General features: G+C 39.5%; 3 protein-coding genes, 2 non-coding genes and 1 pseudogene across 6 annotated transcripts; 5 read left to right on the top strand and 1 right to left on the bottom strand.

The window, feature by feature from the left end:
• Positions 1–751: 751 nt before the first annotated feature.
• On the top strand, positions 752–10276 carry LOC145903826 (matrilin-4-like). 2 transcript variants are annotated; one of them, XM_082991989.1, is made up of 7 exons: positions 752–957; positions 1347–1609; positions 1903–2023; positions 8734–8875; positions 9290–9427; positions 9608–9725; positions 9908–10276. In XM_082991989.1, the coding sequence occupies exons 1-7, from the start codon at positions 774–776 to the stop codon at positions 10058–10060; spliced, it is 1119 nt and encodes a 372-aa protein (XP_082848115.1). In that variant the 5' UTR covers positions 752–773; the 3' UTR covers positions 10061–10276. The 2 variants fall into 2 exon arrangements, with proteins under 2 accessions (XP_082848115.1, XP_082848114.1); XM_082991988.1 differs by lacking the exons at positions 8734–8875; positions 9290–9427; positions 9608–9725; positions 9908–10276 and adding exons at positions 2321–2462; positions 2868–3005; positions 3206–3323; positions 3506–3789.
• A 901-nt stretch (positions 10277–11177) lies between these two features.
• LOC145903040 (hydroxylysine kinase-like) lies at positions 11178–11525 on the top strand. Its single transcript, XM_082991129.1, has one exon. The coding sequence runs from the start codon at positions 11178–11180 to the stop codon at positions 11523–11525; it is 348 nt and encodes a 115-aa protein (XP_082847255.1).
• A 1206-nt stretch (positions 11526–12731) lies between these two features.
• Positions 12732–16818, top strand: LOC145903825 (uncharacterized; annotated as a pseudogene).
• A 684-nt stretch (positions 16819–17502) lies between these two features.
• Trnaa-ggc (transfer RNA alanine (anticodon GGC)) lies at positions 17503–17576 on the bottom strand. Its single transcript has one exon. It is a non-coding gene; the product is annotated as a tRNA-Ala (tRNA).
• Positions 17577–17907: 331 nt separating this feature from the next.
• On the top strand, positions 17908–17981 carry Trnat-ggu (transfer RNA threonine (anticodon GGU)). The gene has a single exon. It is a non-coding gene; the product is annotated as a tRNA-Thr (tRNA).
• A 2043-nt stretch (positions 17982–20024) lies between these two features.
• LOC145902447 (uncharacterized) lies at positions 20025–23748 on the top strand. Its single transcript, XM_082990418.1, has 2 exons — positions 20025–20118; positions 20228–23748. The coding sequence occupies exons 1-2, from the start codon at positions 20025–20027 to the stop codon at positions 23746–23748; spliced, it is 3615 nt and encodes a 1204-aa protein (XP_082846544.1).
• Positions 23749–25501: the final 1753 nt, after the last annotated feature.

Below are 25501 nucleotides of genomic sequence, written 5' to 3'. Positions count from 1 at the left end.
GTTTCTTTTATTCAACATTATTTTGTAATAAATCTACAAAGCTTGTTCTTACGTGTAACACCCCAATATGTTAGATATGTGTTCGTTGGTAACAACGTCTGTTTCTGATCATCAGAAATTTTTAGAGTATTTTTATGTATGTACAAGTTATCGTGTATTTCCTCACCCATTTTCCTGGTAATCCTCAGTCTCCTTTTATTCCACAAAGATCAACCTCCTTCCGTTCAGTAGATTAAGGCTTGTTTCAAACTGTTGGAATGCGACAAATTTGAGTTTACGTAGAGTAATGACAAGTTACTTACAGTGTAAATACATTTACTCACAGTTGTAAATACACTTTGCTCTGAGTAACATTGCTCTGAGTAACACGTATAAAGCTTCGGGCTACAATGATCTAGTTTCGAAACAACATAATTTACTTGGCCTAACCACAGATGTAACCAAGGACAAAACTACCTTTCAGGCTGCGGAGAGTTTGATCGGTTTCTGAGTGACTCATTTAAATTGGAACAAACACTTTCACAAACACTTCATTTTCCTCTTGTTTAATCGTCCCCTCATTGTAACCAATTACATTCAACGAATAACAATTATTTCACGTCAACACGAAGGGTTTCGCAAGTTCAATTTAATTTCTCTGTAATATTTTGGCCTTGTGTCGTTTGCGCGTTTTCTGTGACGTCAACCAGCAATCGGCACGTCACAATATCCTGCTGGTGGCAGAATATAAAACTTTGGGAATTAAGGTTTACGCCGTTTTTCTTCGAGTAAGGATGGCGGCAAGCATCAGGATCGTGGTACTCTTAATTTTGTGCTCTGGTAGCAACTGTTTTCTGCTTGGCAAATGGAGAAGAACTTGTACATACGAGAGATGGGGCAAATGTAACACGACTCACTTCTGGAACGCTGTCCGGAGGCGAATGCCAACTCCCGATAAAATTGGAATCTGTATTCCACGTAAGTTGCTTCTGTTTAATTTGTAGATATTCGGGTTTAGCAGCTCTGCATTTGAAACATTATAAACAGGATTTCGCCCGAATGCTGAGTCGTTATTCATATCCTGGTACAAAATAAAGGAAACGCTAATTTGGTCTTGCTGATTGGAATTTAATAGTTTTCGGGGTATATAGTGAATCGGGTTCCCTGCTAACTAGTCTTCAGAAATATGTTAAACTGGATAGTTCTTAACAATATATAATGCATACATGTATCTTATTGGATGTGAAATAAATGTTTTCTGCAAGTATGGAATAGTGGGTGTTCAATATGCGCAACAATATCCAGCGCAGAAATACACTTTCTACAGATTCCCAATTGTAAATAAATTTACCAAACTTTCTTTTCAGAGACGAAGCGATGCACGACGGGTTCAATCCTTGCCAACATGTTTATTGACAACCTTCTCCAACCTGCTGGTCCTAGAAATCAACCTTCTGTTGATAGATATACAGCAAGGAACGGCGCCAGATATGAGACGGATGCTACGCTTTTCATTATGCCGCAGCAACCCAGGTCCTGTGTGGAATTTCGTGATCCGCGAACGAACAAGATATTGATGGGAAACTGCAACAATCGGGAACAGAGGCTTGGGAGAAAAAGGCGTTCTTTGGTGAAGACAATGTTTTTCCGTTTAGTATCCACCTAATAATCCTTGAAACACATTGTTGAATATTACTTAAAAAATCACAGTGGCGCTGATCTATGTTGCTCATTATGATACTTGAAAGACAGATCTCTCGGTCAACACAGACTAATTATTGGAGTATTTTTTTCTGAGTTTCTCCTGTAATACTAATAAGTTTGTCATTTTCCAGTAAAAAAATACTGGACTGCTTTTGCCCAATTTTTTTTGGAACATCTCACAAAATGTTTCATAATACAAAGACAACAGAACATTTGCAGGACCATTATGGCAACATTCGGCAAAAGAGTCGAGACCTTCTCATCATGATGGATGAAAGTGGGAGTGTTGGACCGGTGAAGTTTAAGAAAGTGAAAAGAATTGCAGCCGCCATCGTTAAACGTGAGTGACTAAGTTTAGAAATGCATACTGGATAGAAACAGAAAACGGGAAATATATTGGCTTGGCGTAATGAATGTAAAGTGTCAGTAAATGTAGTCGGAACATAGGGTACAAAAATGATGTAACTTGCATGCACATTTGCAGAGAAATAATTGTTCTATATTTGTAGTTTAATTAGCTCAATGAAATGACTGGCACTACCTGTTCATAAACCCAGTACCGACATTTGTCAATTTGAAGCTGGCCAATCGATTTTTTTCACTTCCTCAATTACAACGTTAATATATTTTCCCAAAGTGCTTTGTGGTGACATTCGGGTGCATCAGGACAAGACTCGCGTAGCTGTGATGTCATTCGACTTACAGACTCACTTTCATATACCTTTGGATCGGTTCTTTAGCGATGTGGAAGACCTCGCTAATAATATCACAGAAATTAGGTTTGAATTCTTTGGTCAAGTGTTAAATTGTAAATGCAAAATTAGGTGATGATTTTAAAAGAAATAGGTTTGAATGATAAAACATATCACGTGTTTGTATTAATTTCTGATTGTAACTAAGTTTGCCCACAATGTGTCACAAATGTTTTACATCTACGAAAGGCTCGCCTGCACTTGTAGTGCTGTGTGCTGAGGAAGCTTACACGAAACGTACTATAAATTGTTTAATCTGTCATCTGTGTTCACAAAAAATCGGTTCAAGGTAATTTCTGGGCCAGCCACACACGCACGATGGAATAAAGTCTAGTAAACACTTAACTTGTTTCCCGCGTTCGAGGCAACACCCCATTAATTGTGAGTTTTTGTGTGAAAAGGTTGGTTTTTAAGGTGTTTATTGTCTTGCAGATACAATGTAAGTTCATCAGGAAAAACTTGCCTTGACATCGCTCTCCACTTCGCAGCCGACGAAGTTTTCTCTTCTGCCAGGGGAGGTAGAAGAGGTGATTATGACGTGGAACAAGATATTGTTCTTATTTCAGACGGGTAAGAACTGAGAAGTTGCTTTTTCCTCAAAAAATCAAAATTGGTTTTGCGCTCTGTGGTTTAAAATATTTTCAACGATTTGCCAAGTTACAAGCAGGGTCTGAAGTTCTTAATTACGGTGCCTCAATGATAAACATCTTCCTTGTATAATCGACAGGAACAAATGCTTGCATACCAACGTCATATTTAACTTGTTTTAGATGCGCCAACTGTGCGTCCACCCATCTTCTGCCAACCTCCGACTACCTGACAAACAAGTATATCAACGTTTATGTAATCGGGCTTCATTTGGGTGCAGCTTGCAAGGACAACCTTAAGGTAACACTGGAGTAAAGGTGTTGCATAGTTGTTCGGGATTTTCTCTCTTACCACTAGGGCAATGTGTTTTTTTGGTAAATTCATGCTCACTATAAAATTTTCTAATGCTTCGACTTTCTTCCAAAACCCAGTCTTATTCCATGTACCGACATGACAGGTTTTGCTGTTAATTGTATTTGCAGGTCCTGGCGCAAGGCGGAAGATGTTTTCATTTCTTCTATATTAATGAGTGGGATTATGACGTAGAAAGTTTCGTTCATGAGCTGGAAAATCCTCCAGGTAACGATTGCATGAGAAGTTGGTTCGACCAATCACAGGAAGGTTGTGATGCGTAGAAGAACCCGAGAGAATCGTGCAAAAACAGAAGCAACGTACAATTTTCGAAATGCCATTATGTAAATTTTCACCTTTGAATTATTTGACATATGTTTGTTATGGTAAGCGATCAAACCTAATACAAATTATAAAGACTTCGTTTTATATATTAGAGTTGCTGCGAAAAACATAGGAAATCCTGTTATCTCCTCTTATAGTGTACAACAATTATAAACGCAAACAATCACGTGCCTTATAGGCCCAAGAATTTATGTCACCCAAATAACTTTACAACGTAAATTTGCAAACTAGGAAGTCTCTGACAACGAACAAAGCCTTATTCGTGTACAAAGGTAAATCCTTCACAAACTTGACTTCAAGATAAGCTTGGTAAAGATTTCAGTGTTTTCCAGTGTATTACTCCGTATTCTTTTCAAGCGCAATATACGTGATAGTGTATTTTCTGGCTACACGTCACAATTCACATTAGGGCCAGCAGGGCTGTAATGCAGCAATGCACTCTTGGTAAACTAAGCATTTACCACCTCTTGTGTATGTATTGCAAACTGCAAACAAACACGAAAATCAGCACATTATTGATGAATCTGTGATGCATTCCCTTAATGATGTCTCTTACCCCAGGGCTTCAACTAGTTCTGTATATATTCCTTTAACCAACACCTTTATTAGGTAAAAAATAAGCCGTTGCACCACGACACGTCCTTCCTTGCGCCACTGCCACGTGTAAACTGTTAACTACTCCCAAACGCCGCCATGAAAAACATAAATTTGTGCATTAGATGCTTGGGCAGAAGCCGAAGACAGAAATATGTAGGCTAACCCCCAATCAAGAGTTAGGTTTGGTTACTGGTTGATCCAACCCTGGCCCAAACGTTAAAAATGAGAATCCACGAGACTTCCTCCAGCGGGCATGTGACGTCAGTGTCTTCTTTGGACGTATATTTAACATGTCACCTTGAAACACAGTTCTCTTACAACATATTTGGTTAAACAAAACATTGCGAATTTCCTGACGTCAATAATGAATTGTTCCTCGCACTCCCAACTGCTCCGCTGGCTTAAGTTCCATCTTCCTGTATTGGTTTGAGGGGTTTCCTATTTGCGTTATCGTTATGACGTCAACTGGCAATCGATGCGTCGCAATTTCCTGAAGGAGTTGAATACAAAAGCGGGATTTGTCAGCTCAAGCAAAGAAGACGATGTCAGGAACAAATCCATTTTCCTTTAATCTATTTCTATGAAAGTAAACTTTCTCTAAATTGGAGAAAATTTATTCCATGCAAAAAGGTTAAATTCACAAAGCTAACCCATGTTTAAAGTAATGGGTTAGCTTTGTGAATTTATCCTTTGCAACACATCCATACTTTAACTCGCGTCTCCCTGGTCCCATAGCAGAGTAATCTCTCCAACCCACAAAGGAGTAGAGACCATCTCATCATGATGGATTAAAGTGAGAGTATGGGACCAGAGACATTTAAGAAAGTGAAAAGGGTCGTCGTCGTTAAATGTGAGAAAGTTTAGAAATATAAACAGGACGTTAAGGGAGGAATAAGAAAATATCAACATAGCGTAGAAGAGTCTAAGTGTTGGAACATGTGATAAATAAACTTATAACCAAAGTCCTACCGCCAATTCTGGAAAGCAACCTCCAAAGCATCGAAGCGACAAAACGTTCAGCATGAAATGGCGTGCGTGGAAATGAGTACAGGAAGTAATTGTTTCTATTCGTAGCTCAATTCAGTTCACTGCACTGCATGCTTTATGCAATCAGTGCAAAATTTTGTTAAATTGAAGCCGATGAATTGTTCAACATTTCATTAAAAGTCAGTGGGAATTTCATTTTCCACAATGCTTTGCAAAACATCGAGGTACATCGTGACAAAACCCGGGTGCCTGTGATATAGTTCAATTGGTTGTTACCATAATCCTGTAGATTAGGGGTCTCAAACACGCGGCTCTCGAAGGCTTTTTGTGCGGCCCGTTTTCCTTTTTAGATTCCGAATTACATTTAAGTTATTCGTTTTTTTGCCCGAAAATGTTTGAAGTAAAAAAAATAAAAGTATGTAAACAATCTCTTACCGGCTCCCCGCCGGTCTGAAACCTCAGCTTTACACTTTTGTGCACCTCCTTATTATCCTTTAATTTTTATCTAGAACTCTACAGCGTCACCAAACGGCTGTGCTACTTTGCAAAGTGTGTCCACCTGGTGCGCTATTGAAACCACTTATCGTTTTAACGGATGGATCAGCATCAGCTTCGTTAGTTGCTTCGTCAAAAAAATACCTCCTTACAGTCAATCAGCCTCTGCTAAGCTTCACGTGAAACGCGTTTTCAACAAAGTTATTGGGAGCTCATTTTTTGTTAGTTGATTTTCAACAACCGCGTTTGATCCGCGCACAAACGTTCGCCAGTTCCTCATCGCAAAGCCGGGACCTAAGTTCAATGGAATATTTATGTTTGTGACATGGCATTAAATAAACAACTCAACCTGTCAGGACAGTAGCTTTCGTCCCATCCAGTTTTGACGCATTTAAGTATTACGTCACAACCTATAGCCGAACCAATCTGTTCCCATATTTCAGAATGTCGTACGCATTTTATATTTTATTGCCATTTACAAAAAGTTTAATTTTTTGTGGATTTGTAAGGTTGCAGATGCCTACAAGTTGCCAAATGTTTGTGTATGCCTAATGCTACAAAGGGTGTTGCGGATAATTCTCACCAAGCTGTGTAGTATTACAACAAAAGTACGTGTGTTTGTTTCAGTTCCTCAAAACCACATATATTGGAAAAAATGTGCTTTTTTTGTTCAACATTATTTTGTAATAAATCTACAAAGCTTGTTCTTACGTGTAAGACACCCCAATATGTTAGATATGTATTCGTTAGTAACAACGTCAGTTTCTGATCATCAGACATTTCTAGAGTATTTTTTGTATGTAAAAGTTATCGTGCATTTCCTCACCCTTTCTCCTGGTAATCCTCTGTCTCCTTTTATTCCACAAAGATCAACCTCCTTCCGTTCAGTAGATTAAGGCTTGTTTCAAACTGTTGGAATGCGACAGGTTTGAGTTTACGTAGAGTAATGACAAGTTACATTCAGTGTAAATACACTTACTCACAGTTGTAAATACACGTTGCTCTGAGTAACACGTATAAAGCTTCAGGCTACAATGATCTAGTTTCGAAACAACATAATTTACTTGGCCTAACAACAGATTTAACCAAGGACAAAACTACCTTTCAAGCTGCGGAGAGTTTGATCGGTTTCTGAGTGACTCATGTGAATTGAAACAAACACTTTCACAAACACTTCATTTTCCTCTTATTCAATCGTCCCCTTATTGTAACCAATTACATTCAACGAATAAGAATTATTTCACGTCAACACGAAGGGTTTCGCAAGTTCAATTTAATTTCTCTGTAATATTTTGGCCTTGTGTCGTTTGCGCGTTTTCTGTGACGTCAACCAGCAATCGGCACGTCACAATATCCTGCTGGTGGCAGAATATAAAACTTTGGGAATTGAGGTTTACGCCGTTTTTCTTCGAGTAAGGATGGCGGCAAGCATCAGGATCGTGGTACTCTTAATTTTGTGCTCTGGTAGCAACTGTTTTCTGTTTGGCAAATGGAGAAGAACTTGTACATACGAGAGATGGGGCAAATGTAACACGACTCACTTCTGGAACGCTGTTCGGAGGCGAATGCCAACTCCCGATAAAATTGGAATCTGTATTTCACGTAAGTTGCTTCTGTTTAATTTGTAGATATTCGGGTTTAGCAGCTCTGCATTTGAAACATTATAAACAGGATTTCGCCCGAATGCTGAGTCGTTATTCATATCCTGGTACAAAATAAAGGAAACGCTAATTTGGTCTTGCTGATTGGAATTTAATAGTTTTCGGGGTATAGTGAATCGGGTTCCAGCTATCTAGTCTACAGAAGTATGTTAAATTGGATAGTTCTTAACAATATATATTGCATACATGTATCTTATTGGATATGAAATAAATGTTTTCTGCAAGTATGGAATAGTGGGTGTTCAATATGCACAACAATATCCAGCGCAGATATACACTTTCCACAGATTCCCAATCGTTAATGAAGCAAATTTATCAAACCTTTTTTTTTCAGAAACGAAGCGATGCACGACGGGTTCAATCCTTGCAAACACGTTTATTGACAACCTTCTACTACCTGTTCAACCTGAAATTGCAGCGAGGCGCATGGCCGAATATGACACGGATGCTACCGAATATGAGGCGGATGCTTTCATTATGCCGCAGCTATCCAACCCCTGTGTGGAATTTCGTGATCCGCGAACGAACAAATTGTTGATGGGAAACTGCAACACGGACGTACAGAGATATGGGAGAAAAAAACGTTCTTTGGTGAAGACAATGTTTTTCCGTTTAGTATCCACTTATATTACTGGAAAGATCATAGTGGCGCTGGTCGTATGTTACTCGTTATAATACTTGAAAGACAGATCTCTCGGTCCACACAGACTAATAATTGTTTTTCATCAGTTTCTCCTGTAATACTAATAAGTTTGTCATTTTCCAGTAAAAAAATACTGGACCGCTTTTGCACAATTTTTTTCGGGACTACTCACAAAATGTTTCATAATACAAAGACAACAGAACATTTACAGGACCATTATGGCTTCATGCGGCAAATGAGTCGAGACCTTCTCATCATGATGGATGAAAGTGGGAGGGTGGGACCGGTGAAGTTTAAGAAAGTGAAAAGAATTGCAGCAGCCATCAATAAACGTGAGTGTCTAAGTTTAGAAATGCATTCTGGATAGAAACAGAAAACGAAAAATATATTGGCTTGGCGTAATGAATGTAAAGTGCCAGTAAATGTAGACAAAAGATAGGGTACAAAAATGACGTAACTTGCATGCACATGTACAAACGAAATAATTATTTTATATTCGTAGTTTAATTAGCTCAATGAAATGACTGGCACTACCCGTTCATAAACCCAGTACCTATATTTCTCAATTTAAAGCACCCCAATCGATCGTTTTTCACTTCCTCAATTACAACGTCAATATATTTTCCCAAAGTGCTTTGTGGTGACATCCGGGTGCACCAGGACAAGACTCGCGTAGCTGTGATGTCATTCGACGCAGAGAATCACTTTCATATACCTTTGGATCGGTTCTTTAGCGATGTGGAAGACCTCGCTAATGATATTAAAAAAATTAGGTTTGAATTTTTGGTGAAGTTGTAAACTTGTAAATGCAAAATTAGGTGATGATTTTAAAAGAAATAGGTTTGACTGATATAATATATCACGTATTTGTATTATTTTCTGATTGTAACTAAGTTTGCCCACAATGTGTCACAATGTTTTTCATCTACGAAAGGCTCGCCTGCACTTGTAATGCTGTGTGCTGAGGAAGTTTACACGAAACGTACTAAAAATTGTTTAATCTGTCATCTGTGTTCACAAAAAATCGGTTCAAGGTAATTTGTAGGATGGAATAAAGTCTAGTAAACACTTAATTTGTTGCCCGCGAGGCAACGCCCCATTAATTGTGAGTTTTTGTGTGAAAAGGTTGGTTTTTAAGGTGTTTATTTTTCGGACCCGAAAAATGGAAATTAGGCATTGTCTCGCAGATACAATGCAAGCACATCAGGAAGAACTTGTCTTGACAACGCCCTCCACTTCGCAGCCGACGAAGTTTTCACTTCTGCCAGGGGAGGTCGAATAGATGATTCTGACGTGGAACAAGATATTGTTCTTATTTCAGACGGGTAAAAACTGAGATGTTGCTTGGGTTTTGCGCTGTATGGTTAAAAATATTTTCAACGAATTGCCAAATTACAAGCAGGGTCTGAAATTCCTAATTGCGGTAACTCAATGATAAACATCTTCCTTGTATAAACGACAGGAACAAATACTTGCAGACCAACGTCATATTTCACTTGTTTCAGATGCGCCAACTGTGCTTCTCGCCGCCTTCTGGCAACCTCCGACTACCTGACAAACAGGTATATCAACGTTTATGTGATTGGGATCCGTTTGGGTGCAGCTTGCAAGAACAACCTCAAGGTAGCACCGATAGATTGGGTTGAAGGTGTTGCATAGATTTTCTCTCCTACCACTGGGGCAATGTTATTTTTTGGTAAATTCATGCTCACTATAAAATTTTCTAATGCTTCGACTTTCTTTCAAAAACCCAGTCTTAGTTCATGTACCGACATGACAGGTTTTGGTGGTAATTATATTTGCAGGTCCTGGCGCAAGGCGGAAGATGTTTTCATTTCTTCTATCTTGATCGGTGGGATTATGACGTGGAAAGTTTCGTTCGTGAGCTGGAAAATCCTCCAGGTAACGAATGTATGAGAAGTTGGTTCGACCAATCACAGCAAGGTTGTGAAGCGTAGAAGAACCCAAGAGAATCGTGCAAAAAACAGAAGCAACGTACAATTTTCGAAATGCCATTGTGTGTACATTCACCTTTGAATTACATGACATATGTTTGGCATGGTAAGCGATTAAACCTAATACAAATATTATTATAAAGACTTCTTTTCATGTATCAGAGTCGCTGCGAACAATCATGATAGGAAATCCTGTTATCTCCTCTTATAGTGTACAACAATTATAAACGCAAACAATCACGTGCCTTATAGGCCCAAGAATTTATGTCACCCAAATAACTTTACAACGTAAATTTACAAACAAAGAAGTCTCTAACAACGAACAAAGCCTTATTCGCGTAGAAAGGTAATTCCTTCGCAAACTTGACTTCAAGATTAGCTTGGTCAAGATTACAGTGTTTTCTAGTGTATTACTCCGTATTCTTTTTTAAGCGCAATATACTTGTTTGTGTATTTTCTGGTCACACGTCACAATTTACATTAGGGCCAGCAGAGCTACAATGCAGCAATGCACTCTTGGTGAACTACTAAGCATTTACCACCTCTTGTGTAGTTATTGCAAACTGCAAACAAAAACGAAAATCAGCACATTAGTGATAAATCTGCAATGCATTCCCTTAATGCTTAAAGATGCCTCTTTCCCCAGGGCTTCAACTAGTTCTGTATATATTCCTTTAACCAACACCTTTATTAGGTATGAAGAAAGCCGCCGCGCCACGACACGTCCTTGCGTCACTGCCACGTGTACACTGTTGACGTAAATACGCAGGCAAAAAGTGTCGACAGTGCTTCCTTAAAAATTACAAACTGGTGTGAAAATGCACTATAACGTTAGGTAATTATAAATGTCCTTATCATAAAGTTATAACAGAAATCTACCCAAAACAAGATATAGGATAAACAAACACACGTCATTGTATGTGCGAAATCATCTGCAGAAACGAAGAAATGTTTGGGCATCTTTTTAACAAACAACACACACATTATGGGGTCAAAAACCGCAAACAATCGCCCTTGTAGTTATAATCATAGACATTTAAACCCGTGTTCAGGTTTCATACAGGGGGATTTCAGCGACTCGAATATAATCCTCAAGAACCGCGAAACGGCCGTCGGTAAAATGATAACTTCATGTGAAGAAGCGAAACGAGCCTTCGGAATTATTGATTTTCAACATTCCCACTTCGGTTGGATCGTCTTCGAGATTTCAATAACTGTCGCCTACTTGATGACGTCATGTTTCCAGACTGTCGTGCCACTGTCGGATGCGGAAAAGAACGCGCTTTATTGTGGTGTTTGTATCAGACTGGCGGTTTCCGCAGTGGAGAAATGGTTCAGGCGGGATTCGAACCCGCATCACCTGGAAGAGGATCAGTCTTTGCACGTCAACAAATGTTCGCGAATGGTGAAAAAGATGTGGATTGATGGAAAATCGGACACAACCACGGAATGGTTTCAGGGCAAATAGAGAGTTCTGCGCACTAGAAGTCCTCGAAACAGTGGCAAACAAAACAATCCACAGTCCCCTCGTTTTTGGGTGTGTTGTGATTTGCTCAAGTTTTTCTATACGTGATGTTGGCTTCATATTTATTTAACCAAGCACTTGCCTTTCATGATTGGTCGATATTTTTGCACATATATGATGTATTTTAATAGTTATCAGTATATGTTACTGAAAATGAAGCAGATACATAGTAATCACAACAACGCTGTGTTGGGGAATCAAAAATGAATGCAAATCAGGTCAAGTAAGGCAAACGTTGCAGACATTACTAAACCCAACTCGAAAATACATTGACAATTTTTCTACCAATTCCTTTTCTGACTTATTCATGCTTGTGGATATTTAACATCTATTTCATTGTTCCACGTGGCTTTTACGTCACACGAACTCGCGAACCCCACACATATTCACCAAAACAACAGAGATCATATTTACTAAAACAACAGGGATCATATTTACTAAAACAACAGCTATCGCCGGGTTACCGTGGTCTGCCGTTCTGGTTTACATCCACATACACCAAAAACAAGAATTCATTGTTGAAACCGCAACACATTGCGTAAAAGCCCGCCTTGAAACCTGTTTCTATACGAAAAGCGTTCTTTACAATAGCAAAAAACTCCCCAGAAAGTTTGATTGACGTTTCTTTCGCCAGTCTATATTAAAGGCTTCGAAACTTGACGCAACGAAACTCCTTCAAAGTATTAAGCGGAAAGCTGTGTGCAGAATCTACATTCAGGTCTCAGTGGGTTGAATTGATAAGGAAACGTCACTTAACATCGAAGTTTCAGTAAGTTAATTCAAAATTTCTTGGGGCGGAAGTTTGCCACAGAAGCAACGTAAGCATGTAAGAAACCGGCATTTTCCGTTTAGGAACCAAACAACAATACGAGGAAAGAAACAACCTGAAAGTGTATGTTGAGAAGCTTTTTTTTCAAAATCTCTATTTTGCGATATCATACTTGGTGTCCAGCGTCGTGTGCAAGTTATTTTTGAGCAAGAGGTATGAAAGAGTGTGAACGTAAGATAAACCTCAGCTAAAATGACAAGGGCTACATATTTACGATTGCTAAAAAACAAAATTATTTAAGTTTTATAAAATAGCTGCTCACTGAATTCATTCGTGATGGCTCATGTTAATTTGCAGTCCAGTCATAAATATTATAAATTATGATGAAGATATTTTTGATACTTGTGTTGATCGGATGGGTGGAAAGTGAATGTCCGGGTGAGGACACAAGTCTGGCTCCTCTTCCCATCACAAGTATCTGTGGTAATGAACAATAATTAAATCCATTCGTTGGTATAGCTTCGTGGTAATATGCATTCATTACAAGTTGTCTGAACTCAAATCTCATATCTTGTAATAGGGAAGCAAGACCTGCCGGTTTGTGAAGCTCCATATCTTGATCCCAACTGCACTTGTCCCTCGTCCACGTTCGAATGCGCTTGCCACAAGATCGGTAAATGTGGAAAGAATCGAGCAGGATGTATTGCGATGTGGTATGTAAATGACGGATTTAACAACTGTGGAGATTGGAGTGATGAGTTAAGTGATGTTTGTCATAATGACAAATTCCTGTGCGATTGTTTCAACACAACGTGTCCAGGAAGTCGGGGATGCTTCGAAAACTATTTTAAATGTAAAGAAGAATTGCTTTGTCCTGATGATTATAGTGATGAGGTTAAATGCAGGTGTTCTCCAGATGAGTTTCAGTGCCAATGTTTAAAAACGAAGAAATGCAAAAACGCATATGGAAATTGCATCAGAAAATCATGGGTGTGTGACGGAATCAACAATTGCGGAGACTGGTGTGATGAGGTTAATTGCACATCATGTACAGCAGATAAGTTTCAGTGTCCATGTTTTCAAGCAAAAAACTGTGCGTACGGAGATGGGTGCATCCCGAAATCTTGGCATTGCGATGGATTTAACAACTGTGGAGATTGGGGTGATGAGGTTAACTGCACATGTCCTAGGAATACAATGGATTGCTCATGTTACAAAAACAGAAACTGCACATATGAGTATGGTTGCGTCAGCAAATTTTTGCAATGTGATGGAGTTAACAATTGTGGAGATGGGAGTGATGAGGTTAACTGTACATGCCCAGTGGATAAGTTCGAATGCGCATGTTACAAATCCAAAAACTGCATAAGCGGATATGATGGTTGCATCAACAAATCTTATCTGTGCAATGGATGGAATAATTGCGGAGATTGGAGTGATGAGGTTAACTGCACATGTCCAGAAAATACGTTTCAATGTTCATGTTACAAAACAAAAAACTACCCTAAGGGTGCGTAATTCCAGCTTTTCACTGCGATGGAAGAGATAACTGCGGAGATTGGAGTGATGAGGTCAACTGCACATGTCCAGCGGATACATTTGAGTGTTCATGTTACAAAACCAAAAACTGCACAGCAGATAGTGGTTGCATCAGCACATCTGCCCGATGCGATGGATGGGATAACTGCGGTGATGGGAGTGATGAGGTTAACTGTCCTTGTTCAGCAACAGATATGGAGTGTTCATGTCACAAAACTCAAAACTGTACGTTCCATCGTGATTGCTTCCAGCAATCTGAGCAATGCGATGGAAGGAATAACTGCGGAGATTCGAGTGATGAGGTTAACTGCACATGTCCAGCGGATAAGTTTGAATGTGATTGTGTTGGATTGAAACAATGCATTGGAAATGATTTAAATTGCATTGATCGATCTTTGTTATGTGATGGAAAACTTGACTGTATTGATGGAAGTGATGAGACACATTATACTTGCAACTGTTCTGGTACCTACGCCAGATGTCCATGTAATCCAAATAACACACAGTGCTCACCAGACGGTAGATGTATACCTTTCAGCTGGATAAATGATAATTTCGTAGATTGTGTTGATGGAACTGACGAAGTTTGTTCAGTTTCAAACATCACATGCCCATCTTGTCACGTGGTTACTGTAACTTGTCCAAGTGAAAAGGAAGCCAGAAATCTCATACATACGACTGATCCATATACGTGCAATGAAGTTGTTAGTAAAACGTGCGCTACCGATGTTAATAATTGTGAAGTTGACAAATTGGTTTGTACAACTTCAACATGCAGCAAATCCTGCGAAAACTTATTTTTCTGTGAAAATCAACAACTTATTGCAATAGAATATTTTCGTGACGGGCAAGCTATTGATGGCTGCAAGGACAAAAGTGACGAAGTTCAACATGGGTTTGGGTTTAAATGTTCTGGATCAACAAGAAAAGGTGTTTGTGTTTTACCTCAAATCAACGTTTACGATTCAGTGGCTCAATGTTCCGACAGTTCTGATATTTGTTTCCTCAATGGACAGTTCAGATGTTTCCAGTGTTTGGACAGAAAGCTGATAGTTTCAAGCAAGCAAGTTTGTGACGGTGTAGTGGATTGCTTTGATTTGTCAGATGAATGTTTGTGTGAAAATCAAACATTGTGTCGCGATATACAAGGAGATTGTCCACAGAACCAAATGCATTGTAAGGACAGTTCTACTTGTGTGGACCAAGATAAGGTGTTGTGTAACACACGTGTACAATGTGTCAACCAAACTAACACAAAATACTGTTCAACTGGGACAGCATCAGTGCAAAGTGAGTGTGTAGCAGATGACAACATTTACACACAGGAAAAGCAGGGCAACAAATCGTTGTGGTGTGATGGATCCATCCATGACGATATCAAAGTTGCTGGAGAACGTTTTTGTCCGAACAGGTTTAATTGTTTTGGTAATGGAGAAATTAACATAGATAAACAAAGAGTCTGTGATGGAATAATTGATTGCGACGAGGAATCAGACGAATTTATGGAACTTTGCAACAATACCCGCTACTACTGCAGAAGTAAAGGAAAGATTTCTATTGATAGGAATCATGTTTGTGACGGAATAATCGACTGCGATGACGTATCTGATGAAAGCAAATGTCGTTGTAAAAATACCAGGTTTTATTGCACCAATGAAGAACCTTTGTCTGTTAAAATGAAAGTTGTACAGAACGGAATTAATGACTGCTCAGACGAAAGTGACGAATGTGTTACTTTGGCTGGAAACGCATTTGCAGACGTCAACGAAATGATCGCAAACCCAGTTTATCGAGGTATCTTCTGGGTGACAGGCATCTTAGCACTGGGAGGGAATTCGTTTGTATTTGTTACAACCACACGTGACTTACTTAAAGTTAATAAAGATCAAAATTTGTTTATCAGTACAAGCGTATTTATTCTCAACCTCTGCGTGTCTGACCTTCTCATGGGAGTTTATCTACTGGCAATCATAATACAAGCGACTAGATTTTCTAGATCTTATTGTTTGTTTGATAAAGAATGGAGATCGAGTAGCTTGTGTTCAGGACTTGGAGCACTTGCAATTGTATCATCAGAAGCATCAGCCTTCACTATGACAGCTATGACCACATTTCGCCTGATATCGGCCTTTAAACCTTTCCTCATGCGAAATGTCAGTGTTACTAAAACTGTGATTGTTGAGTTGTCTTGTTGGATGTTGGCTATTTTGTTGGCAATCTTTCCTTTGCTCAACGCAACTTCTGAGTACTTTGCCACTGATGTTTGGTTTCCAAATAACTTTTATGAAACAGATTTCGTGTCAAGAGAAAACATGTCGTTACTTGCACAAAGAATTTCCACATCAGAGCCAGAGTCTTGGTACGTACAATTGAAAACGCCTTTCCACGTAACTCTATCAAGGGAGAGTTTGGATATTATGGTGAAACGAGGTCTGTATGCCACGTTTGTTTGCTACAACCAATGAGTTTGCTTGGGAATATTACACATTCCTCATCACAATCAACTTCCTCATGTTCATCTACATGGTGGTTGCATATTTTCTTATTTACAAGCGAAGCAACCGCATGAAAGGATCCAGAAGCACTGATGTCAGCTCCAAGATGCAGAAGAGAATCACCAGGTTGATTTTGATCGACTTTTGTTGCTGGATTCCAATTTGTGTGATGGGATTTTTGAGTGTAGGAGGAGTGAAGATGCCAGGAGACGCTTATGTGTTGAGTGCTTGTCTGTTGCTTCCAATCAACAGCGCCCTCAACCCCTTGCTCTACTCAAAAGCATTGGAAAAGCGATTGTCAAAGATGAAAGCTTGGCTCGTTTCCAAAATACCATCATTACGTACATCAAGGCGTCGTTCGTGTGATTTAAGTGTTAGATACAACCCCCGTGCTGGGCAGGAAGGTGGCAGAGTGATTGAAATTGTTAAATGATAATTGTAACAAGGTCCACTAGATGTTGTAAATGCTTGGTTTTATCAATTTGTGATGTCATTTCAAAACATGTATACGCAAAATACGCGGAGTACAATATGTTTTTTTGTTTCGTGTGGTCGTTTCAAGTGCTTCATTATTTCTGTTGCAACGTTCCATAAAAGTAAATTCTTATTATAAGTAATCTTTACCGTATTCTGCACTCCACTTAAAACGGCTGGATTTTCATCATGTGTATACGAAACAGATTTTCACTACAATTCAAAAAATAATACTTTTTATTTTGGCATTGCAGCGGTTTTACTTATTCATTGATTTGCATTCTTTTATGTATATAATATTCGTTTTGGTTTGAGACAATCTCCCATATTCACTCGACAAAGAACTACTTTCCTCTGCAAAAGCCATCATTACTTTAATATCAAATTTCACAGCCTTCTGTACCGCTTGCGAACAAATTACCGAATACATTGGTTCTATATTGGTTAATATTGCACGCTTGACGCAGTAATATTTCATGCAATGGCATGATAGGCAGGATCGCCCCACTGCGCAGGTCCTTGCTTGGCGATCACAGCTAACGTATCGCGATCATGAGGTTTTCAGGCTTGGCAGCCCAGGCAATGCAGCCCAGCTGGATCAGCCACTTTTTCCTGACAAGTCGAAGCAAGATTTGAAAAATCAAGCTCCCGGTGAGGTTTGAACTCACGACCCTGGGCTAGCCAGGCCCAACGCTCTACCAACTGAGCTACAGGAGCTCAGTGGTTTCACGGGGTATATTGTGGCCAAGGTACACTGGTGCGCAAGCGCACAACTTGCCAGGCAACCTTCACATATACGTAGGGGATCTCTATCACCGTATCAGATGACGCAGTAATATTTCATGCAATGGCATGATAGGCAGGATCGCCCCACTGCGCAGGTCCTTGCTTGGCGATCACAGCTAACGTATCGCGATCATGAGGTTTTCAGGCTTGGCAGCCCAGGCAATGCAGCCCAACTGGATCAGTATATGTGAAGGTTGCCTGGCAAGTTGTGCGCTTGCGCACCAGTGTACCTTGGCCACAATATACCCCGTGAAACCACTGAGCTCCTGTAGCTCAGTTGGTAGAGCGTTGGGCCTGGTTAGCCCAGGGTCGTGAGTTCAAACCTCACCGGGAGCTTGATTTTTCAAATCTTGCTTCGACTTGTCAGGAAAAAGTGGCTGATCCAGCTGGGCTGCATTGCCTGGGCTGCCAAGCCTGAAAACCTCATGATGTATTGCACGCTTGTTTCGATTCTATTCTATGAAGTGAAACAAGATATCTGATGTGAAACAAGCTTTGCCACTTGAAGAAAACCAGTTCCTTGGTGATAAAGACATGTCCTGAGGAAGCCCAGTTGAATAGCAGGTGGAACGCGGGTGAATAAAACTATACTTTTAATTGTGCCTGAAGATATGATCAATTAAAAGACAATATGCCTGGCAGTAACAGCAACATAGGAACGACATATCTGTTTTAGGCCTGATTCCAATTATTAGTCAACTGCTGAAATCTCAAGGAAGTGAAAATAGGGATTAAAACAACAAACCTCGGCAACTATTCAAAAGTCTATAATTAAGACTCGCATGGTTTATTATTGATTGTAAGTACCTGCCGCATAGGGTCCTTGCGAGAAAAATTGCCGGTGAATTGACCTTTTCCTTAAGAGGTCACGTTTGATGACAGCTGCATCCAAACTCAAAATTACCCCAAAATTACGATAAAAACCCCTTATTTTTTGCAAAAATAGTGTTTAAGGATGAAATCCCCCCATTCATAAAAATCACCATTTCCAACCATGGGCTCCCTATAGACTGGCGTAGGTTCTGTATGCTTAGCCACACCGACTGCGGCCGTTATCCTCGACCTGGTAACGCTGCTCCATAGACAAACAACTTAATTTTCCACAATAAACATTTCGGACTGAGAAAATTAAATGAAAATTAAACCGTATTTTTAACGGAACTAATGCACGTATGCTTATGACGAACTGCCGGTAAACAGTTGGATGTTTAAATGCGCAAGGTTGATGACAGTATTGGAAACGCAGAGTTGCCAAACAATGAACCGCGTATATCCCGTCCATGTGACGCGTTCAAAAGCACAGAATCCGGTCATTATTCTTCCCAATCTTTGTATTTCCGCAGTGATGTCTGCTTGTGTAATGTTTGCTTCAAAAAATGAAGTGTTTAAGTTTGATTCGTATCATCGAAAAAGTGATTTACCAAATGACCTTGTTATAAAGTGTAAGCCACAAGCACAGATCAGACGTTGCATCCGCTTTGCGATAAGGAAACATAGAATATTTTCAGAAAGAGATTCACTGAACATGCTTCTCATCGGATCTTTGCCTAAAAACATCACTACTTTCTATTTGTTCGACCTTCTTCGTTCAGACCATTGGAATCCCGCAACGCCTTTAGCTCTTTTGTGTTTTCTGTTAAACCAACGCTTTGATTTAGAATTATTCAAATAACTCCTAACAATCAACGACGTGAGGTTACATTTAATTCATAGAAACAGTTTTTTAAACTTATCATTTTCGAATACTTTAACAAAGTTTCTGAGACACATTCTCCATCAGCAAATATGCATTAAATGTAAAAACGAAATCTTCGCTTTGGTAGGATGTTTCAATCAAATCCTTCCAAAAAAATTCGCCCAGTGTCCCACAAATGTCACTGGATGGGTCTTTTTAAACCTTGTTTCTGATCAAGATTATTTGACGAGACAGCCAAATGAGTGGAGACCGATAATTTGATATAAAAATACATGCAGTTTTTAATTTCAATAGACTTGATTGAAACATCCCTTGATTCGAAAAAGCGGTTTTGCATCCCTGTGTGACACGTCCATCCGTGTGCTTTACATAGAGAGGTGTTTTGTTAAGGATGAGGACGCAGCGCAGTTTGTTTGGGGCGGTTCCGTGGATAGACATAAAAAAATGTGAATAAAGAAATTGAAGCGTTTAAATACTTACTGAGATAAACATTTTCTCGTTTCATGGTGAAAACCAATAGGTGCACTGACATCTTACATCAGACGCTGTATCGTCATCTATATAGAATCATTACGGTGCACGATCTTTGAAAGACAATTATTTCTTTAGGTTTGATGGTAATTTGTTTATTTTGTATTGTGTCTTTTCACAATAATTCACAGACATTATAGAAATCGTACATTATGATCAAGTTATTTGTGATATTTGCGTTGATCGGATGGGCGGAAGGTGAATGTCCGGGTGAGGACACAAGTCTGGCTCCTCTTCCCATTACAAGTAAGTGGAACTACACTTAGTTGGTAATAAACAGTTCGTTCATTTCCTATGAAATATATATCTGGATATGTTGCGTACCATGAAACACAATCCATGTAACTTGCAATAGGAGAAGAAAATCTACCGGTTTGTGAAGCTCCGTATCTTGATCCCAACTGCACTTGCCCCTCGTCCATGTTCGAATGTGCTTGCCACAAGATCGGTAAATGTGGATCGAATCAACCAGGATGTATTGAAATTTGGATGGTGAATAATGGAATCAACAACTGTGGAGATTGGAGTGATGAGTTAAGCGGCTCGTGTCCCGATGGCAGATTTCAGTGCGATTGTTCAAAAACCACATGTCCCGCATATATGGGATGTATATCGGAAAAATTTCACTGCGACGGAGAACGTAACTGTCTCGACGGCAGTGATGAAGTTGATTGCACTTCATGTCCAGCGACTAAGTTTGAATGTCCATGTTACAAAACCCAGAACTGCCTATCATCGAGAAATGGTTGCATCAGTAAATCTTGGCTATGTGATGGATGGAATCATTGTGGAGATTGGAGTGATGAGTTTAACTGCACATGTCCAGCGGATCAGTTTGAGTGTTCATGTTACGAAAGTAGAAAATGTATGTTTACACAGGGTTGTGTCAGTCATTCTCAGCAATGCGATGGATATAACAACTGTGGAGATTGGAGTGATGAGGTTAACTGCACATGTCCAGCGGATAAGTTTGAATGTTCATGCTACAAAAGTGGAAAATGTATGTTTACACAGGGCTGCATCAGTAAATCTAAGAAATGTGATGGATTAAACAACTGCGGAGATTGGAGTGATGAGGTTAACTGCCAATCATGTGCGGATAAGTTTGAGTGTCCGTTATTTGGTTGCATCAGTAAATCACTGCAATGTGATGGACTTAATCAATGCTCATACGGTAGTGATGAGGTTAACTGCACATGTCCGGTAGACAAGTTTGAATGTGATTGTGTTGGATTGAAACAATGCATTGGAAAGGATTTAAATTGCATTGATCGATCTTTGTTGTGTGACGGAAAACCTGACTGTATTGATGGAAGTGATGAGACGAAATATTGCAACTGTTCTGGTACTTACTCCAGATGTCCATGTAATCCAAATAACACACAGTGCTCACCAGACGGTAGATGTATACCTTTTAGCTGGATAAATGATAACTTCGTTGATTGTGTTGGTGGAATTGATGAAGTTTGTTCATTTTCAAACATCGTATGTCAATCTTGTCATGTGGTTGCTCTGATGTGTCCAGAAAATGCCAGAAATCTCATACATACAACTGATCCATTTACGTGCAATGAAGTAGTTAGTAAAACGTGTGCTACCGATGTTAATAATTGTGAAGTTGATAAAGTGGTTTGTACAACTTCAACATGTGCAAAATCCTGCGAAAAAGTGTTTTTCTGTGAAAATCAACAACTTATTGCAAGAGAATATTTTTGTGACGGGCAAGCTATTGATGGCTGCAAGGACGAAAGTGACGAAATTCAACATGGGTTTGGGTTTAAATGTTCTGGATCAACAAGAAAAGGTGTTTGTGTTTTACCTCAAACCAACGTCTACGATTCAGTGGCTCAATGTTCTGACAGTTCTGATATTTGTTTCCTCAATGGACAGTTTAGATGTTTCCAGTGTTTGGACAGAAAGCTGATAGTTTCAAGCAAGCAAGTTTGTGACGGTGTAGTGGATTGCTTTGATATGTCAGATGAATGTTTGTGTGAAAATCAAACATTGTGTCGCGACATACGAGGAGATTGTCCCCAGAACCAAATGCATTGTAAGAAGAGTTCTACATGTGTGAACCAAGATAAGGTGCTGTGTAGCACAAGTGTACAATGTGTCAACCAAACTAACACAAAATACTGTTCAACTGGGAGAGCAGTAGCTCAAGGAGAGTGCTTACCACATATCGGAATTTTCTCACCCAAACATATTGGAAACGAAACCTTGTGCATTAAAATGATGGTTCTACTTGCTAACCAGGTGGCACGAGACACAGCAATACGACTCTCTTCCATGTGGTGTGATGGATTTGCCAACGACGATATCGGAGTTACTGGAGAAATATTTTGTCCGAACAGGTTTGTTTGTTTCGGCAACGGAGAAATTAACATAGATAAACAAAGAGCCTGTGATGGAATATTTGATTGTGACGACAAATCAGATGAATTTCTGGAACTTTGTAACAATACCCGCTACTACTGCAAAAGTAAAGGAAAGATTTCCATAGATAGGAATCATGTTTGTGACGGAATAATCGACTGCGATGACGTATCTGATGAAAGCATATGTCGTTGTGAAAATACCAGGTTTTATTGCACCAATGAAGAACCTTTGTCTGTTGAAATGAAAGTTGTACAGAACGGAATTAATGACTGCTTAGACGGAAGTGACGAATGTGTTACTTTGGCTGGAAACGCATTTGCAGACGTCAACGAAATGATCGCAAACCCAGTTTATCGAGGTATCTTCTGGGTGACAGGCATCTTAGCACTGGGAGGGAATTCGTTTATATTTGTTACAACCACACGTGACTTGATTAAAGTTAATAAAGATCAGAATTTGTTTATTAATACAAGCGTTTTCATTCTCAACCTCTGCGTGTCTGACCTTCTCATGGGAGTTTATCTACTGGCAATCATAATACAAGCGACTAGATTTTCTGGATCTTATTGTTTATTTGATAAAGAATGGAGATCAAGTAGCTTGTGTTCAGGACTTGGAGCACTTGCAGTTGTATCATCAGAAGCATCAGCTTTCACTATGACTGCTATGACCACTTTTCGCCTGATATCGGCCTTTAAACCGTTCCTCATGCGAAATGTTAGTGTTACTAAAACTGTGATTGCTGAATTGTCTTGTTGGATGTTGGCTATTGTGTTGGCAACCGTTCCTTTACTCAACGCAACTTCTGAGTACTTTGCCATTGATGTTTGGTTCCCAAATAACTTTTATGAAACCGAATTCGTGTCAAGAGAAAACATGTCGTTACTTGCACAAAGAATTTCAACATCAGAGCCAGAGTCTTGGTACGATGTTAAACGTACAATTAAAAACGCCTTTCCACGTAACTCTATCAAGGGAGAGTTTGGATATTATGGTGAAACGAGCGTCTGTATGCCACGTTTGTTTGCAACAATCAATGAGTTTGCTTGGGAATATTCGACATTCCTCATCACAATCAACTTCCTCATGTTCATCTACATGGTGGTTGCTTATTTTCTTATTTACAAGCGAAGCAACCGCATGAAAGGATCTAGAAGCACTGATGTCAGCTCCAAGATGCAGAAAAGAATCAGCAGGTTGATATTGACCGACTTTTGTTGCTGGATTCCAATTTGTTTGATGGGATTTTTAAGTGTAGGAGGAGTGAAGATGCCAGGAGACGCTTATGTGTTGAGTGCTTGTCTGTTGCTTCCAATCAACAGCGCCCTCAACCCCTTGCTCTACTCCAAAGCGTTTGAAGAGCGATTGTCGAGTGTGAAGGAACGACTGGTATTCAAAATTTCATCATCATTTTCATCAAGGAAGCGTTCGTCACTCGTCAGATACAACCCCCGTGCTGTGCAGGATGGTGGCAGAGTGATTGAGATTGTTGAATGATGATTGGAACACGGTTAACACCAGACTGGCACGTCCACTATTATAGACCGACACGTCCGCTATTAGACTGACACGTCCACTATTAGACTGATACGTCGACTATTAGACTGACACGTCCACTATTAGACTGACACGGCCACTATTAGACTGACACGTCCACTATTAGACTGACACGTCCACTATTAGACTGATACGTCCACTATTAGACTGACACGTCCACTATTAGACTGACACGTCCACTAAATGTTTGACAGCAAATCCATTTTTGTTCAATTGTTTTTTTTTTAGCCCAACATATTTTAATGGAAGAAAGCATGAACCCGGGTATTGGGACATTTAAATTGTGTGGTGTTGGTATAGTCTCCGTGTATTACATGTTCCAGCGTTTTCGCTATTTCTTGTCCGTACCAAAGTGTGTCGTTAAATTGTAAATACACGTAAAATTACATTCTATACCGCATTAACGAGTGCAAACTTTCAACCTCACCATCGCCAGTCACGGACCGGTAGCTTGATACATTTAGGGAAAAAGTACAACCGGTTTTATATGGATATAAAGCTTATGTGCAGTTTTGCGCATTAGTATTTTTGTCTAAATCATAAAGGTTTTTTTGCGCCACAAAGTTTACCCTGCATATTTTCACCTGTCACGTTGTTGAAGTGTAGATGAAGTACAGCCAGGTTAAAATAACCCTTGCAGCATGCAATAAACATTTATTTCATGTAACACTATTCTCAACCCATTGAAGGGTCGCATGGGCGAAGACCCGACATCAAGCTTCCGACACCATGTTGGCAGCAGGTCCCGACACCGATGGTCTGTTCTTGGAGCGAAGTTCGGTCTCAGTCCAAATCTGAGATCTGAGAGACCGAAAATTATGATCTGTTTATTTGTTGAACGTAAGTTAAAAGACGTAACGCAAGTAAGATAACTAGCGATGGCGCCAGAATGACGGGTGTAAATGTAAAAGAGTTGAAAGACCAAGTTTAAAACAAGATATCAATAAATATTCGAATTACGACAAGCCAAAATCCCTACACCATTTTCATACATGAGGTTTGCAGGCTTGGTAACCCACGCATTGCAGCCAAGCTCAATCAGCCACTTTTTCCTGACAAGTCGGAGCAAGATTTAAAAAATCAAGTTCCCGGTGAGGTTTACATGTTTATAAAACGCCCTCATTAAGTTCTAGAATTATTTCTCACAAGTGGTGAGATTTTTTTTCACTATGGATGCTTTTTTATCTCATCGAAAGAAAATCGAGTTGACTTTGATCTCAGGCAATTTACAAAAACTTTCCTCACAAGTTTATTCGTTAACAGTTTTCGCAAATTGCATTCGCCATAAACTACAACCACTATTTACGTATAAACTGATAATTACCGGATTTAACACCTTTCCTAATCTGCATCGTTTGAAGTTGCATCTCCAGCAGCGCGCACAATTCGCGCTTCCGAAGTAGGGATGGATTCCTAATTACACAAAATCGATCAACTCATCTTTCATTTTGGAGACTTGTTTTTATTGAAGAAAGAACGATAAACGTCAAATTGAAAAGAGTAAATGAAAAAAATTTTTTTTTTACTGGCGAGAAATCGGTATCGAAGAATATTCGAGGCTTCAATTACGCCTTGTTTACTTTGTACGTTTCACCCTCTAGCGGTAAAACTGGTGCAAAAACACCATAATTGCAGATTCGTGGGAGCAATAATTTTTTTTAGCATTTTCTAGATCGACAATATTATTAATTAA

Source organism: Ascidia mentula, chromosome 5 (assembly GCF_947561715.1).
Source record: "Ascidia mentula chromosome 5, kaAscMent1.1, whole genome shotgun sequence".
Classification (NCBI taxonomy): Eukaryota; Metazoa; Chordata; class Ascidiacea; order Phlebobranchia; family Ascidiidae; genus Ascidia; species Ascidia mentula.
Note: the sequence above shows the minus strand (reverse complement) of the source record. Positions and strands in the feature narration are given on the sequence as shown.

Bases quoted from the DNA above. Each gene is read 5' to 3' on its own strand.
- LOC145903826 (XM_082991989.1), top strand. From the start codon at position 774: ATGGCGGCAAGCATCAGGATCGTGGTACTCTTAATTTTGTGCTCTGGT. The intron at 958-1,346 runs GTAAGTTGCTTC...CTTTCTTTTCAG, and splicing joins AATTGGAATCTGTATTCCAC to AGACGAAGCGATGCACGACG. The intron at 2,024-8,733 runs GTGAGTGACTAA...ATTTTCCCAAAG, and splicing joins TGCAGCCGCCATCGTTAAAC to TGCTTTGTGGTGACATCCGG.
- LOC145903040 (XM_082991129.1), top strand. From the start codon at position 11,178: ATGATAACTTCATGTGAAGAAGCGAAACGAGCCTTCGGAATTATTGAT.
- LOC145902447 (XM_082990418.1), top strand. From the start codon at position 20,025: ATGATCAAGTTATTTGTGATATTTGCGTTGATCGGATGGGCGGAAGGT. The intron at 20,119-20,227 runs GTAAGTGGAACT...AACTTGCAATAG, and splicing joins GGCTCCTCTTCCCATTACAA to GAGAAGAAAATCTACCGGTT.